The sequence below is a fragment of the Equus caballus genome, chromosome 5, assembly GCF_041296265.1.
Source record: "Equus caballus isolate H_3958 breed thoroughbred chromosome 5, TB-T2T, whole genome shotgun sequence".
NCBI classification, from domain to species: Eukaryota; Metazoa; Chordata; class Mammalia; order Perissodactyla; family Equidae; genus Equus; species Equus caballus.
In genome coordinates, this window is record NC_091688.1 from 41,854,515 (window position 1) to 41,870,906 (window position 16,392).

A 16,392-nucleotide genomic window follows, 5' to 3' on the forward strand; every position below is an offset into this window, starting at 1 on the left:
GGCTGCACTGCTGGCAGAGCTGAGTAGGTGCCATTGAAGAAAGGGCCTCCCCCTCCGCAGCCCCTTCTCATTGCCTCTTGATGGAAATTGTGTATCAAGTGTACAGCCCAGGGCCAGGCTGGCAGAACATTCCAGCAGATGTCAATTATCATAATGGAACACATTCCCTGGGTAAGCAAGAGAAACTCCCTCAGGCAAATTAAGCACCCTTTGAAAAGAGGGTGCAATCAGAGAAATTGCTGGTTGTTGGGCCATGTGCAGGTGCCTTGTTCAGTGAAGGGATCAAGCCAAAGAAAGGGCCTCCCCACCCGGGGGGCTTCAATCAGGGAATGTGTGGCTTGCACAGGTGGGGAGAAGCCCACAGGCCTGTGTGCCTTTGGAGGGATGTTGCAGTGGAGTGCCGGGCTCCTGGGAGCCTGAAGGGAGGGGACACGAAGGGGACACTGGAGTGCAAGAGGGAACTCCCTGGGGTCTGGGTGTGTTGGTTAATACTCTTGGCTTCTAGTTTCAGAAACCCACTGCAACTAGGTTTAAAAATGGAGTCCTTTGTTATAAGGATACCAGGAAGTCTCATTCCAGGCAGAACCTCAGAGCGGGCATGAGGTCAGACTCAGGGAGGAACTAACTAGAACCAGACCTGGGAAACCCTCACTCTCGGGAAGTGTTCTTTCACCCTCTCTTCTCCTGTTCCAGTGCCTCTTCAGTTCTCTCTTTCTTTCTCGCCATCCTCTCTCACCTGACAGCTTTCTATGCCTCCTGTCTCCATGGCAGACCATGGCAGGCCCCTCTCCAGAGAGGACCCTTTCTAGGTCTAGCCAGTGGTCTTAATTCTAAATTCTCAGAAGAGATGAGATGGTTGGCCAGTCAGGGTCATGTGTCCACCCTTAGACCAATCAGCTGTGGCCAGGAAGAGGGTCACGTGGGGAAAACACATGTGAGATGCAGAAATAGCCCAAGGAGATGACCCAAGGTGTTTCTTCTACAACCAGCAATGTTTCCCGCCTCACCTCTGACCTGGCAGGACACACCGGGCCCCTCCCAGAGACAGGGCCCAGCACAGAGCAGACTGTGCAAAGCAAAAACCTCAGTGACTTGGAAGGAGGCTCATGTGAACTGGGTGGAGGAACTAAACCATCAGTAATCTGGGAATGAGTTACCTGGAAAGAAAGGGGTGTAGAGGAGAGGATTAAGAGAGGACTTCCACAGGGCTGGAGGGGGTGTGCTGAGACCTAGAGAGAGGGAGAACTCTGACATCCATCCAGCCTTTGTCTTTTCCTCCCAGGAGACTCACCCAAGGTCCTGAGAGAAACCATGCATATTTCCCATTGGTCCGCATTCCCCCTGGCATCCTGTCACCAAGCAGCGGAACAGGGAAGACAATAATGCCGTGTTCTCTGCCTTTTCTTTCTGTGCTTCATCCTCCCAACTCACCACCTTCCCACCCCTGCCCTTTGGTCCTCTCTAGATTAAGAACCTGGCGTGTGGTCCCCAAATGTTCTTTTCTATATTGAACAGCTATCTTGTAGGATGGCAGAGCTGGGAGGCCTTGGACTCTTTATTTGCTAGCTTCAATGTCTTCAGTTGAAATGTAAAAATAATTCCTGGGGCTGGCCCCGTGGTCGAGTGGTTAAGTTCTTGCGCTCCGCTGCAGGTGGCCCAGTGTTTCATTGGTTCTAATCCTGGGCGCGGACATGACACTGCTCATCAAACCACGCTGAGGCAGCGTCCCACATGCCACAACTAGAAGAACCCACAATGAAGAATATACAACTATGTACCAGGGGGCTTTGGGGAGAAAAAGGAAAAAATAAAATCTTTAAAAAAAAAAAAAATTCCTGACATCTGAAGCTCCAGTGATCAAATAAGATAATAGCTGTGAAAGTGCTTTGTAAACTATAAAGGTTTTGCAAATGGTAGTTCTCATTATGATGTTAGATTATGAATATTATCTATGAATATTATGAACCAAGATCCAAAGGAACAAAGTCACCGTCCCAAGGTCAGGCAGTTGGCGAGCGCAGCACTGGGGCCGAGACCCCGGGGCCCGGACTCAGTCCAGAGCTCGTAAGGGTGCCCCTGTGGTCACGTACATTTGTGGTTTTGTGCATTCTGGGAAGAACGTGAGCCTCAAGGAGGTTCTGCAAATGTTAATTAATGAAGGAAGCACTTCACTTCTAGAGTCACCCTCTCCTCCAAGGGCGTCCGTGATGCAGTATCCTCTTCTCACAATGGCAGAGCCGCTTTCATCCCAGCTCAGTGACGGCTCCTTTTGGGGTCTCAGCCTATTTCATTGTGTGGCATGTCCTCAGCTGGGAAGGTTCCATTTTCAGTCCCCCTCCCGGCTTCCTTTACTTCTCTAATTCCTCTCACCTTATTTCCTACTCTCTTGGCCCCTCAGGGCACCAGTGGTTTCTGAATATTCCTAGAGTGACTTGAAATTTCTGGTGAAATAGGATCAGGGTGTCACTGGCAGAAAACCTGATGCCCCAAGAGCCACAGTACTTGCAGGGGGTGGGGAGGTGGGGACAAAGCAAACGCCGGCCTGGCCCTCTGCCATTGCGGCCACAGGAACCTGACTCCTGAACACCCGGAGCATGAGGACCCCTGTGAATCTCGCTCCCAAGTCTGATGTCATTGGTTAATTGTGGGAAGAAATGTGGTTGTCACATGGATGAGGGCTCTGCAGGCCAACCCGGGAAGCCGAATTATAATCAGAAAGTTGGCTGGGAAGAGTGGAGACAGAACCATGGGACGTGACTCCCTTGAGGGTATCGCAGCCTGCTGGATGGTGCTGGATGGAACTAGAGTGGCTTAGCTGCTATTAAATGGATTGCATTTGAGGGATGTTTGCAGGTATGTGGGCAGGACGTCGTACTGGTGAGATGTGAGGGATGAGGGAGAGGATGACGCCCAGCTTTTGGTCGGGACAGCTTGAGTGAATGGCAGTGCCTTTCATGGAGACAGGGAGCACTGGCGAAGAACAGATTTAGGAAGGAAAATGGTGCACTTGGCAAGAGCTCCCTTTGTTTAGCTCTGCTCTGACCTGGTTTTATGACTTAACTTTCAGAAGGCACATTTATTTGATTACTTTTAAATTTCACTTTATTTGCAGTTCCCTGGAGTCACCCCATTTCTGCTCTCAAGACTTCCTTCACGTTCATTCACAAAAGCTTACCGAGGGGGCCGGCCCCGTGGCCAAGTGGTTGAGTTCGTGCGCTCTGCTTCCGCAGCCCAGGGTTTCACTAGTTCGGATCTGGGCATGGACATGGCACCACTCATCAGGCCATGCTGAGGTGGTGTCCCACATAGCACAACCAGAAGGTCCTACAACTAGAATGCACAACTATGTACAGGGGGGCTTTGGGGAGAAGGAAAAAAAAAGAAGATTGGCAACAGATGTTAGGTCAGGTGCCAATCTTTAAAAAAAAAAAAAAGAGGGGGTGCTGCCGGGTGGCGCAGCAGTTAAGTTCGCACGTTCTGCTTCTCGGCAGCCCGGGGTTCGCTGGTTCAGATCCCAGTGTGGACATGGCACCGCTTGGCAAAAGCCATGCTGTGGTAGACGTCCCTCGTATAAAGTAGAGGGAGATGGGCATGGATGTTAGCTCAGGACCAGTCTTCCTCAGCAAAAAGAGGAGGATTAGCAGTAGTTAGCTCAGGACTAATTTTCCTCAAAAAAAAAAAAGCCTACCGAACACCTGCTCCACAGAGGCAGGGCCTGGGCTGGGCCCCCTTTGGAGTTTTCTTTCCTTTCCTCAGCCACTCAGATCTCGGTGGTAAACCCTGAGAAACCTCCTGTGTAAGTGGAAATAATTTGTGATGCAAAAGGTCTTTCCCCTTCAGTAAAGCTCCTACCTTGGCCAAAGGATGGAAGAGATGGTGATTTCACCTGTGCTGGGGCTTTATTGATTCGTTTGCTTTACCAACATCTTTTAGTGCCAATTATATACACAGACCACCCTTGCTAGGCACATTTATGTATATTCGTCCATCAAAAAATATTACTTGCGAGGCCGTCCCCATGGCCGCATAGTTAAAGTTCTGCATGCTCCACTCCAGCAGCCAGGGGTTTGCAGGTTCGGATCCTGGGTGCGGACCTACTCCACTCATCAGCCATGCTGTGGAGGCATCCCACACACAAAGTAGAGGAAGATGGGCACAGATGTTAGCTCAGGGTGACTCTTCCTCAAGAAAAATAAGAGGAGGATTGACAGTGGATGTTATCTCAGGGCCAATCTTCCTCACAAAAAAATTAATTAATTTAAAAAAGTGTTACTTGAGCATCTCCTGTGTGCCCTTGGGACACATCAGTGCACACCACAGGCTATGGTCGCTGCCCTGGAGGAGCTTTCCTTCTAATGGGGCAACAGACAACAACAATAACTGGAAGAAATAGGAAATTAGCTAGTGTATTAGAAGGTGGTAGGAAAAAAAGAAAAACATTGAGCAGGGTTAGCGGGATCAGGGGTTGGGGTGGGGACAAGGTGCGGCATTAAGCAGGGCCTGGGGGAGGCTTCATGGAGAAGGCGACTTTTAAGGGGAGGCTTGGAGGAGGCGAGGCTGTAGGCCCTGGGGTGTGTGGGGGAGTGCTGTGAGCAGGCCGGTCCCTGGAACACTGGGAGATAGCACTGAGTGCAGGAGGTGGGGCGCCCTCAGGACAACGCCTGTCAGGGTGTGAGGGAAGCGGACGGACGGGGCAGAGGGAGGGCTTGAACTGCAAAACGATCGACAAAGACCTCAGCTGACCTGTGGGTGCTCTGGAGTGCGGTTGCCCTTTGTGGATGTCTCAGATTGAGGCAGTGTACCTCCTCACGGACCAGGCAGGGGAGGAGCTGTAACCTGGGCGAGGCAGCTCCGTCTGGCTGTGGCCCATGCCCGAGGAGTGGGTTATGATGTATATCGTATGTTCTGGCTGCTGTGTTGAAAATGGGTGCCTCTAATCGTTAGGGGCCAGCAGCCATGTGAGCTGAGAGGTTGGGTGTAGCAAGAACATGACAGTTTAGAGACACTCTATTTAAGAAAAAAGTGCTGCTTCTTTTCCATTACACATATTTTCTAACATATTGTTATAATTAATATGCACTACTTCTGTAAATACAAAAAAAAAGTTCCCACTTGAGTCTCCACGGCTCCAGGAAGGTAAACTGCTTCTCCTTCCTTGGCCAGATCAGACACAGTTGGTGTGGAAGTTCCTCCCCTTGTCATTGGGAGGAGTATTTCATTTGTCCCACGGCAGGTTCCTCTGTGATGACCTCCGGTCTCCCTGTCTCTCCTCTCTCTCTCTCTCCATACAGATGCAGAACGTCATGTATGACTTAATCACAGAACTCAACGATCGGAGCGAAGACCTGGAGAAGCAAATTGGCAGCCTGGAGGCTAAGCTGGAGCATCTCACCGCCACCTTCAATTCCCTGCCCCTGCTCATCGCAGACACCCTGCGTCAACAGCAGCAGCAGCTCCTGTCGGCCATCATCGAGGCCCGGGGTGTCAGCGTGGCCGTGGGCACCACCCACACCCCACTCTCCGACAGCCCAATCGGGGTCAGCTCCACCTCCTTCCCGACCCCGTACACAAGTTCAAGCAGTTGCTAAATAAAACTCCCCACTCCAGAAGCATTACCCATAGGTCTTAAGATGCAAATCAACTCTCTCCTGGTCATTTGCCATCGAGGAACAATCAGACCAGGGAACGTAAAGAAGAGAGACCGAGCTAATTAACTAACTCATGTTCATTCAGCGTGCTTGGTTCGATATGCCTTGAAACCAGAAATCTAATCTCTGTCTAGGTGCCTCTACTTGGGAGCAGGAAGAGGAGATGACAGGAAGCGACGCCTCTGGCAGGGCCCTTGCTGCAGAGTTGGTGGAGAACAGAAATCCACGCTCAATCTCAGGTCTTCACTTGGGGGGGTGGGGGGTCAGATGCACTGAAGTGGCCAACAGTGAAGCCAGCCCAGAAGAGGGTCCCGCTGGGGGAGGGGGTCACGTCAGGCCTGGGGGATGGTTTCCTCACTGCTGGGGTCCTGGAGCACACCTCTCTCCTTTCCTTTTGTCTAAGGAAGTTTCTGGATGACAAAAGCAAAAGAGAGTTGCCCACAACTTGCCAAAATAGACATTCTTTCCTGCTATATATTATACAGTCCCAAAACTCAATTTAGATGGAAAAAAAAGACAGACAACTAAAAAACCAGATTTTCCACCCAATATTAATACCCACCTGCGTGTTTGCAAGCATGTGCGCATGTGTGCACACACACACACACACACACACGCACATCCACGTCTCACATTCAACCCAGGTCTTTTCTTGTTTTAACTTGACCTAAATAGAAAGGGACCTGGTCCCTTCCCCTGCACACAGTAGGACCTCTCTAGATGTGTATTGAGTTGGGATGAATCCAGTGTGGGTGCTTTCGGGTCAGGTAGTTTGCTAGTGTCGGCCACATTCTGAGCTTCACTGAAGATGCAGGTTCCTTCGAACACAATACAGGTTGCTTCACCCTGGTTGTGCACCATGCTTGGTTTGAGATGAATGCCAAGCTAAAATTGTTGGCATTCTGGAGGGATAAGCAATCTTCTAGAAATAACAGCTTCTGCAGAGTTTTCTTCTTATATTCAAACATGCTGTGTTCCATGGAGCACAAGACCAGGTGTATGTATGTGAGGTAAGGGGGACAGGATCTGTGCCTGTGTGCACACACGCACAAACAGGTGCAACCCAGTGACACCTGAGTGAATAGAAATCTTGTCTGGGGTTTGCTCAGCTATATTTATCCAGAAACAGAGTTCCAGCTCCAGAAGTTAAGCGTGCAAAGGGGTCAAGTGCCTCAGCTGAGTGCTGCTGAGCTGGGAGGAGAAGTGATGGCAAGTGGCCCATGTGGTCCCTTCTACCTGACCTGAAACCATCTCAAAATGAAAGATTATGAGAATAAAGGGAGCCCTTAGGGCACCTTGCGGGTAAGGTAAGATGATGTGGATTCCTCAGTTGCCTGTTCCTACTGTGCCATGTTAATCTTGGTGCAAAAACTATTCTAATATCTCACAGATGCCAGAGACTTCAGAAACATCGAGGGCAGTGCAGTGGCAGACACTGTGAGGAGAGGGCATGTGGATGCGAACCTTCTTCATTGCTCCATAATCTAACCACATGTAACATTTGTGATGTGAAAGCCATCATGCTTCTCATCACTTTTCTCATTCTGAGGTTTTGACTTCTCCTGGCGGGGAGTTAAATGATGCTGTATGGAATATTTCATCTGTTCAGGGTAAAAACGCAAGGGTGTCATTTCCATGTGGTTGTCCTGTTGGGTTTTGTTTTGTGCAGAACATCGTCGCCGTTCTGAAGGCAGGGTCTAGCTGCGCAGGTTTTTCTTCTGCAGCGCTGGGTCTGGCCTTCTAAGGACGAGGGAGTCATTGGACAGCAAAATGAAGACGACCCCAGAACTAAGGCCACTCTTTCAAGAAGATTTAGTCTCTTGCTAAACTTCTTCTATTTCTTTTTATTGCGGTTGTTCCTTTAATGGCCTCATGTTTATCCTGATAACTCCTTGGAACGTTTTCATTGATTGTTTCGCAAACCATAGATGCCACACTTGCTGTTGGCTTTTTATTTTTTTGCTTGTTCTTTTAACTATTGATGACCTGAGGGACCCCCTCCTTTTTTATGTCCCAAGAACGGTGCTCCTGTTTTCAGTGACAGTTCAGCCAAACATATAAACAGATGAAATAACCATACAGTTTCTTTTTGGCGTTAGTTCCGTTTCACAAAGTGAAGACCATTGACAGGTTGACCTGAGTGTGCCAATATTGGTCGTTTAACCTACAGCCCTCGGCTATTAATTCCTATTTGCCCTTTCCATTCTGCTGTAACTCTGTGATGTGTGTGTGTGTGCATGTGCACACATGTAGGGATTTAATCTTAATTTCAAATAAATGACCCACAAGGTTCCACTGCCACTTCTCCTACCCGAAAGTGTGCACAGACTGCCATGGGTCCTCATAGTCTGTGGGTACTTCCTCTTTAGCCCGTCATTAACGCTGTGCACTTAGGTAAGCCCTGAAGACCAAGCTAGCAACACTAGTGAAGGGAGCGGTGGAGTTATTTCTAGTAGCAGTAGCCACTGGCATCCTAGAAACACATGAGCATTTGCAGCATGACTTGACCTATTGGTAGTGCAATAGCTATGTATGGTTTTTATCCTTGGCAAAAAAGAATACTTACTCTTCAGGAAAAAAAGATTGAATCTGCATGTTGATCCTACAATGGTAAATGAGAGGCTGCTTCTCTGTACTAGTATTTCAGCTTTACGTGGGGAAGTTACCCATTCTACTCCAAGTACAGTCAATCCTTGATGACTTAGATATTGATTATCCAGGGTGCAGCTCACCCAGGCTTTCTTCCTACAGCCCATCTTTTGGCTAATTCTACTGTTCCTCAACATCGCAGTCCGATGGGACAGGAGGCAGGTGGATTCTCATGCCGTGCCTTCTGTTCCTTATTTTCAAGTTTGATGGTGGAGGAGCTTTGATTATCTGCTCAAGAATTGGCTATATGTAAAAACCATTAATTATGGTAAACTCACTCCAACACCGAACTGATTGAGTTCTGCCCACTCCTGGAAGGCTGACCCAGTGGCAGAGCCCTTACTATAACCTTTCTGATAATTCACTGACAGGTCAAAGTACACTAATATTCCCTAAAATATCTAGACACTTGAATTAAAACTACAAGCCACCCCCTCATCGCTTAAGCCATATTATAGCTTCATGTACTGTAAAGTCAGGGATGTACTGTGATAATTTAAGACCACTAATCTCAGTGGAATTTCAGGACATAGCATCAGTTGATAAATTATACCAGATTAGGGGCTCATTCCTCCTTAGATTGAAGTCCAAATAAAAATCTGCACCTTTGGATCAAAGGCCACATATGTGTGATCATCATCAATAAATTGTCGTAAAGTGTCCATGAACTGCTCTTGCCATCCTCATAATATGTAACCTCATGACATCATATCTCTATAAATGCTTAATACAATCCAAAAGGACAAGAGGGGTGAGGCCCTGAGTCACCACTAACTTCTGAAGTCAGCAAGTACCAGTGGTAACAATCTCGTAAATGAGGAGGTATAGAAAATGTATGTGTCAGTAAATTCTAAACTGCTAAGCAAGTGCAAGCTATTGTTATTTATCAAAGACCAAGGAAGAACAGTATTGAAGAAATGATGATTTTAGTATATTTGAGGATTTCCCCCTTAGATTTTCAGTAATTTCCTTGTGAATAAATAATTATGGAAAAGAAGAAAACTAGAGATACAGAATCAGAATAAATAAAACTCTAATACTGGATCCACAGCTTTGGCCAATGAATCTAACCACCTCATACCTCAACTTCTCTGTACTTAAAGTGAAGATAATAGTTAATATTCTAAAAACAAAGTATTCAATAGATTAAAAAATGGAATCACTGTTGTCATCAGTAGCAGCCCAGACCAACTCTACCTAGTCCACATTTTGATGTTGCATCTGAATGCAGTCAGTAGTACCAAAAAGTAATTATTACATATCAACTAGGTAGTGAAATTAGCAGGGGGAAATATGGGATTGGTACATAGTTCCAGGACCTCTCTCTTCCTTCAGGATGTACCTCAACAAACGGTGCACCCCAAATTAAGAATCAGTGTTTCATCCCAGAACAAATGGTGTTGCTACCGTCATAGTACCACAACTGAGACACTATAAAGTCATTGCACTACCAGTAGGTTACTACTCTTTTTAAGTTACTGCTTTTAAATCTTAAAATATGTCCCCACTTCTATACAGTCATTCTACTTCCCTGGAAGTTGCTTAGAAGCAGATTGAGGATCGATAGTGGTCATCTTGCTGTCCCTGTTGACTCTGTGTGGCGTTCAGTTTCAGTACCTTAGACAGCTACCTGGCGGTTTCCTGGTAGCCATTCCTTCCTTGCCTCCCCCTGCAGTCAGCTGGTTTGATGACGCCCTGGGCAGTATCCCTTCCTTCTCTACTGCCACCAGAGGAAACATTATGGGAATGGGATCATGGATACCACTAAGAAGGAATGGTCCAGGGTTAGCAATATTAACTGTCTGCCTCTGGTAGTGGAATATAGCAGAGTATTCTTCACCCTGAAAGCTTGTGCCAGGCTGCATAAATAGAAACTAGCATTAAACTCCTGTCAGACAAGTAATATGTAGATGTTTTACTGAAATAGACCGAAGCTTATTAAAAAGTACTCAGCGCAATGGTATATAAATATATACAGATAGAGAAAAAAATAACTGTGATCTCTTTTTCTTACACCATTACTGGAAACACCCCAACATGAACTGGAGTTCCCTCTGAACAAAACCATTATCAAATCTTCAACGTATGACCTCCAAACCTAGGTGCCAAGTGCCCTGTGACAGTTGTTTACACACCTGAGAAACGCATTCTGGAAGCTGTAATCTTGGGCCTGGACTATGTGTTGAAACAAACAAAAGAGACGTTGTGACCAACCAAGCTGGTGAAGGAAAAGCACAAAATTCAATGCCAACCTTAGTTAGGATCCCAAAGAGATGCTGAATTTATAGCCAAGAAAAAAAAATCAGTGACAAATCAAGTACGAATCTGATTGGAACGGCCAACGTCCAGGTTCACCGAAGGAGGACAGGGAATAAACAACATTCTCTCGAATCTCGTCCAGGACCGATCCACCTTCATCAGACACACTTTTTAATGGCGCAACAACTCAGTTTTGGTCCCAGACTCTCTATTCTGCACTGACCAGAAGAGAGCAACAAAAGAGAGTGACAGGATGTTAATGGAGGAAACATTTTCATGGCAAACTCAGAAACTGAAGTGTTTATATTCAGAATCAGATGGGCTTCGATATGAATTTGCATCTTGCCTCTGTACTGCTTGCTATTTTTTAATGATAGGAGAAAGCATAACAGTTTATTTTAAATATGAAATATATTGCTATATTATAAAATATATTGTAACTTTCAATTAACATTTTGTATCAAACTAGTCTTTAGCAGGTCAAGTGTCAGCCTGCTCACCCAACGACTGTTTCTGAGTACACATCATGGTTAGTGATTGCCTGACGCCCAGACCGAGCGTCCTCAGCCTACAGAACTGCCATATTCTAATTCTCCAAGACATGACTATTAGAGACTAAAGAACATTATTCCAAGCTTAGAAGAATAATACTACCCTAAATTCTACCAAGCCATTTCAGAAGAGATTTTAAAAGCCATTACTCCTTTAGTAGCTGTGCAAAACCACCTTAATAAAAGTGCAGCCTCTTTCTAGATAAATGCAAAGACCCCTTTACATAAATTCTATAAGTCTCAAGCTCAGCCAACCAGTTTTCCTTTAGCAATGTCAGAATTGGGCATAAGGAAGAGTCTTGTTCTCCTGTGACACAAAAGACTCAAAATTCTAGGCATCATGAGTTTCTCTATGTTACAGTAAAATGTGGATTGGCATTCCATTGACACAGGGCCCAATGAGAGCCCAGTGTGCTTTTCTGAGTTGGCAGTGCTCTGGAGGGCATGAGGGTTCCACGTGTTTATCCACAACACAGAGCACAGCTCCTAAGGGAATGAGGAGGGGAGGCAGGACGTGCACAGCAAGATCCAGCAAAGAGCTGGGCTTCCTTTTCTGCTAGTTTACTCTAGGTGGGAGGAAAGAATGAGTTTCAGTCAAGATGTTTTCTTTTATTGGCAAAATTTGGAGAAATTCTCTGCTTAAGCAACTATGAAATCCATTCCCTTCCTCTGATATAGCAGTTGAGACACACATGTAGAATTTCTCGCTTCCCTCTTCTCAATGACCAATGGACCATTTCTAGATGAAAACAGGATATGTTTGGTTACAGAGCAAAGGTTTCCTTGAATCAGTCAGCCTCCTCCCAAGGGGGACCCTCACTTGTCACCATCACTTGGGAGTAATATTGTACAGGTGCAAACCAAGGCTCGTCAAAGTTGAGTGAACTGAGCATGTGTATCTCTTCCCCTCACAAACTCTGAAAATTCACACAGATACACGGCCAGTGAGAGCAACAGGTTTTCTCCTGGGGAAAGGGCTGGAATCCTCTCAAACTTCCATTTATTTGAGCTTAAATGTAGATAAGCCTTGGGCCTCAATGATATTAATTATCCATGCTGCCTGAAAGAGAAATATCTAAATGCCCAGCTTCAGTCCGCTTCTGTAGCTGAGATCTAGCTTGTAAACACATTTTGTTTTTACTGAGCTAAATTCTCTCAGTGTCTGTACTGCTCCTCAGTTCCAGGTTAGGCTGAGCTCCATTAAAGCCATCAGAACTCCAGGGCACCTGTTTTTAGCAGGTTACTCACTCACTGTGTCATGGAAATTAGTTTATTCTCAATTTTATAATTGACCGATGAATGTACTGGTGGTAATTGATTTGTCTCTTAATACTTTTCTGCTACTAAATAGAACTATCTCTTTTGGCTTTTCCTTCTAGCACTTCTCAGACTGACTAAGACTTTTACATTTATAGAGAACGAATATATTCTGATTTTTCCCCTCAAAGTTGTTTTTCAATCTAGAATCAAGGAAACCAATACAAATTCCTGATTTGGGGAAAGCAGACCTCTTGACAGTGATTCAGGTATGTGGCTAGATGCTAACCCTTGCTTCTCAAAGCATGGTCCATGGACCAGCAGCATTAGCATCACCTCTGCATTTGTTAGAAATGCAGAGACTTGGGCCCCACACCAGACCTCTCTAATCAAATTCAGCATTTTAACAAGATCCCCAATTGATCTGTATGCACATTAAATATTGAGAGGCACTGGCCTCACCACACAGCAATGGTAACCAACAGCATTAAAAATTGGAAAATTAAACCATTTCTTCCTTGATCCCCATTTACAGAATTACTTGATGAAGTAAAGGTCCTGTATGATCATAAGGATAAAAATAGATAGATCTTAAAATTCCACTTGAGGTCCTGTAGCTTGGGTGGTATACAAAAAGAGGCGGTCTTTTTCCAGTCTAATTTTTTACATGCTCCATTCATAGCCTTGAGCCATCTCAAAGCCCCTTTTTAGGTTTTTCATTTTAGCCTATGCTGGCAGGGCCATCAGAAAATCAGGTGGCCTCTCAGGGCAGGTCCCCTGGAAGGACACCTGGGTCTCTGCTCAGTATGGTGCAGAAATAGCTGCCTCTGTATTCCTTCCCGGAGAAGCTCTGCCTCCCGCCAGTGAGAACTCTCCTCCCTAGGGAAAACTAGCCAGAGAAGTTAGATTAACCATCTAGAAACATTCCTAATCTCCTTTTAAACCAATTCTCTCATTCATTACACCAACCAGAGACACTCTAAGGTGAGCAAGAAAAGATGTGAATTGTGACATTGGCGCCATAAATCGATATGTACCCAGAAACAGTTATGTTCTAAATTAATGGCTTTAACCTGTTCATTGTAAAAAGTGCCTTGGACTTCAATCTAAAGAGGTCAGTATAAATATATGTGTGTGTGTGTGACGTATGTAGGCAAATATTTACATATTTATACATACATAGGTGCACACACATATACGCGCACATTCATATATAATATATACATACATATACAAATGCTTCATAATATATCATATTGCTATTCGCAGCTCCGTTTCTTTTGTCTGGTCCTATGTTTATTTGTTTAGTGAGACCTTTACATAGAGAGGTTCTATTCAGGACATTGATGTATTTTTTTGTTTGTTTTTTACTTTTTATTAAAAAGGTAAAGGATATTAAAAAAAAAAAAGTCAAGTGCCTGAAGGTTTTGAATGGAGTTGTGGTAAACTTTCTCAGGTCACCAAAGAGGAAACTGCTTTTTCCTTTGGGAAACACACTTCTGTTTCAGCAACTTTGTTTTCCCTCGGTGGGAGCGCATAAACAACAGTGGTTAAAGTAATTTTGTAATTTCGTTGTAATCCATGTTCGTGGTCTCCATAGAGCAACAGCAAAGGTTTTATTCAGTCTAGTGCCCACTTCTCTTCACACATCAACGTCAGAAGGGCCTGATCTTTACATGCTATGCGTGGTTTTGTTGGCGTTCAGCAGGCTGAATTGCAGGGGGTGGGGTTAGATCAGCTCTAAATATTGCTTCCTTTCAGTGACACACACAGAAGGACAAGTGGGACGTTCCATCCCTATACCAGGTGGGAACCTGTCTTATAGGGCCCGCCGAGGGACCCCAGGGAACTTTCTAGGGTTCCTGCATCCTGCCTTTCTACAAGAGTACAATCGCCTGTACCAGTCAGCCTCTCTTCCTTAGCCAAAGGTCTTCTCTTTCTATGGTGTGACAGCTTGTAAGGGACCAACCTCTCTGGTTAGAAGCCCCCACCTAAATCTCTCCAGCTCCCTGCTCAAGTGACCACACCCTTAGGACAGCCAGGGCCAGGCCAGAGAGGTAACGCCCGTTCACAGTGTCAATCAAAAGAGACACTGCAAAATGTCAGCGGGGACTAGAAAGGCAACAGGTCTCTCCAACTGTCCCCACAGCTGCAGGCACGTTTGTGGAATCGTGACTAAGAAGGCTGGGCAGCCAGGGGATGGGAAATCAAGGTCCCCGAGTTGAAACCCCCGGAACCTTACTTTCCTCTCCATGAATCTTTCTGTAGCTCTAGACAAAAAATAATAAGAATGTAATTTAGGTGCTTTCAGAAACAATATCTAATATTTGGAACTTTTTCTAAGTTGGTAGATCTAAAAGATATTTTCAAAAACATATCTAGCTATTATTTCCGCTGCTGTTATTCCTTAAAGCTCTTCCAAAAATTCCTTACGCATGAATCCGTTTACCAACTCAGTGATTACTAAATAATAACACTCTGTGCTTATAAACAATACCTTTCATCCAGTGACCTTAACTATCAATAAGTCAGTTGTCACCCTGTGAAGTGGATGACAAACATTCCCGTTATTCCAATGGGAAAACTGAGCTAGAGAAAATCGAGCAGTAAATGACTTACCTAAGTCAGAAGCTAAACTGAAAATACAACCTAGGATTTCTCAGCACGTTTTGGGAGTGAATGGAAACTTGGTGGCTCAAATTCTGTTGCTGGTCCCCCTCGGATGAGTAAGACTGAGAATATGTGTTGACTACATGTCGTCGAGACCCAGGCTCAGGGTGTTCAGAATGTGAGTGGTGGGCTGGGTTGCAGGTCTGGAGGCCTGGGTGGGAGACTGCATCTTCTTCTTTGTGCCAAGTGTGTGAGTGTGCCATTGAAGGTGGGCTGAGTCTGTGGCCTTCGCCACTTCCTCTTGAACTGAAGCTGGAGAGAAAGGACGTTTTAAAAATATTCTGGCAAATGCTGATATAATATGATGGCATTAAATAAAAACAAGAAGGGAACTGACTCAAACCAAAACCCAAAATGCAAGTGGCTGATTTCCTTTCATCTTACCCGCTTCCTTCCCTATGTCTATAGTTGTGAAAACAGGAATTTTTTAGGGAGGAAATCTTAATTTAGATTGGAAACAGAAGACCCTGGAAAAAAGTTACCTCTTTAAGCAAGGACAGTCCTGGTGTTGATGGCAGTGCCTGACTCAGGAGATGGGCCCTGCCGACATGCAGACACACGAGCAGATTTAATATGCAACCCAATTTTAACAACCTAGAGAGAAGGTGAGAACCGTTCCTAAGGTGAGCGGCTGTGCATCAATGAGAGTATGTACACACGCTGATGTGTGATAAGGCAAACTGGCAGCTGTGTTCAAATCAAGGATCAAGCAGTTAAACACGACAGTCGCTCCTGTCGTTTATCTGAGCAGAGGTTCTCAGCCTTGACTTCATGCTACAATCATCTCAGAAGCTTTTGAAAACACCCATGCGGGTGCCCCTAACCCCAGGAGATTGAGAAGGCGGAGTCTGGGGTGGCACCTGGGCATCTCCCTGAAGCACCCCAGGTGGTTCTAAGGGGCACCCGGAGTTGAGTGCCAATCCAGAGCTTGCTAAGGTGAGACCCCCAGCATGGCCAGTGCTCCCCAGGATTTCTACCTTACCCTCACTTGGCCAGGAGCCATGGCGGGAGGGGGCCTTGGGATAGGAGGGCAAGAGTTTTATAAAGATGGCGATTTGCTTGAAGCTCCGTTCCTTTTCATCTTGTCCTCATTTCTTTTCACTTCTGGACCCATGAACCTGTGCTAATTTGCATTCAGGCTCTACGTGTATTGGCAAACAATGCTGCCAGGTTATTATTCACTCAGTATTTCTCTGTCTAGCTGCTGCAGCCTTCTGCTTTCTCCTGGCACTTGATGTCTTTCTTTGGCCTCCGCTCTGGGCAAGGATGGGGGGAGGGCCATGTCGACATTTTTCACTAGGCAAAAAAAGGTTGAGATTAAAAATAACATGTCCTTGCTAGCAGGCGTCTCACTAAAC

General features: G+C 45.7%; 1 protein-coding gene across 8 annotated transcripts in view; it reads left to right on the plus strand.

The window, feature by feature from the left end:
- KCNN3 (potassium calcium-activated channel subfamily N member 3) overlaps positions 1–13,773 on the plus strand; it is a 187,685-nt gene extending 173,912 nt beyond the window's left edge. For 5 of the 8 annotated variants that reach the window (XM_070268082.1, XM_023641077.2, XM_005610067.4 and 2 more), the window contains one exon: positions 5,292–5,637. In XM_070268082.1, the coding sequence (XP_070124183.1) occupies positions 5,292–5,588 (297 nt within the window). In that variant the 3' untranslated portion in view covers positions 5,589–5,637. Of the gene's footprint in view, positions 1–5,291; positions 5,638–5,782 lie in introns of those variants that run through there. The other 3 variants (XM_005610065.4, XM_070268081.1, XM_070268083.1) reach the window with 1 other exon arrangement.
- Positions 13,774–16,392: the final 2,619 nt, after the last annotated feature.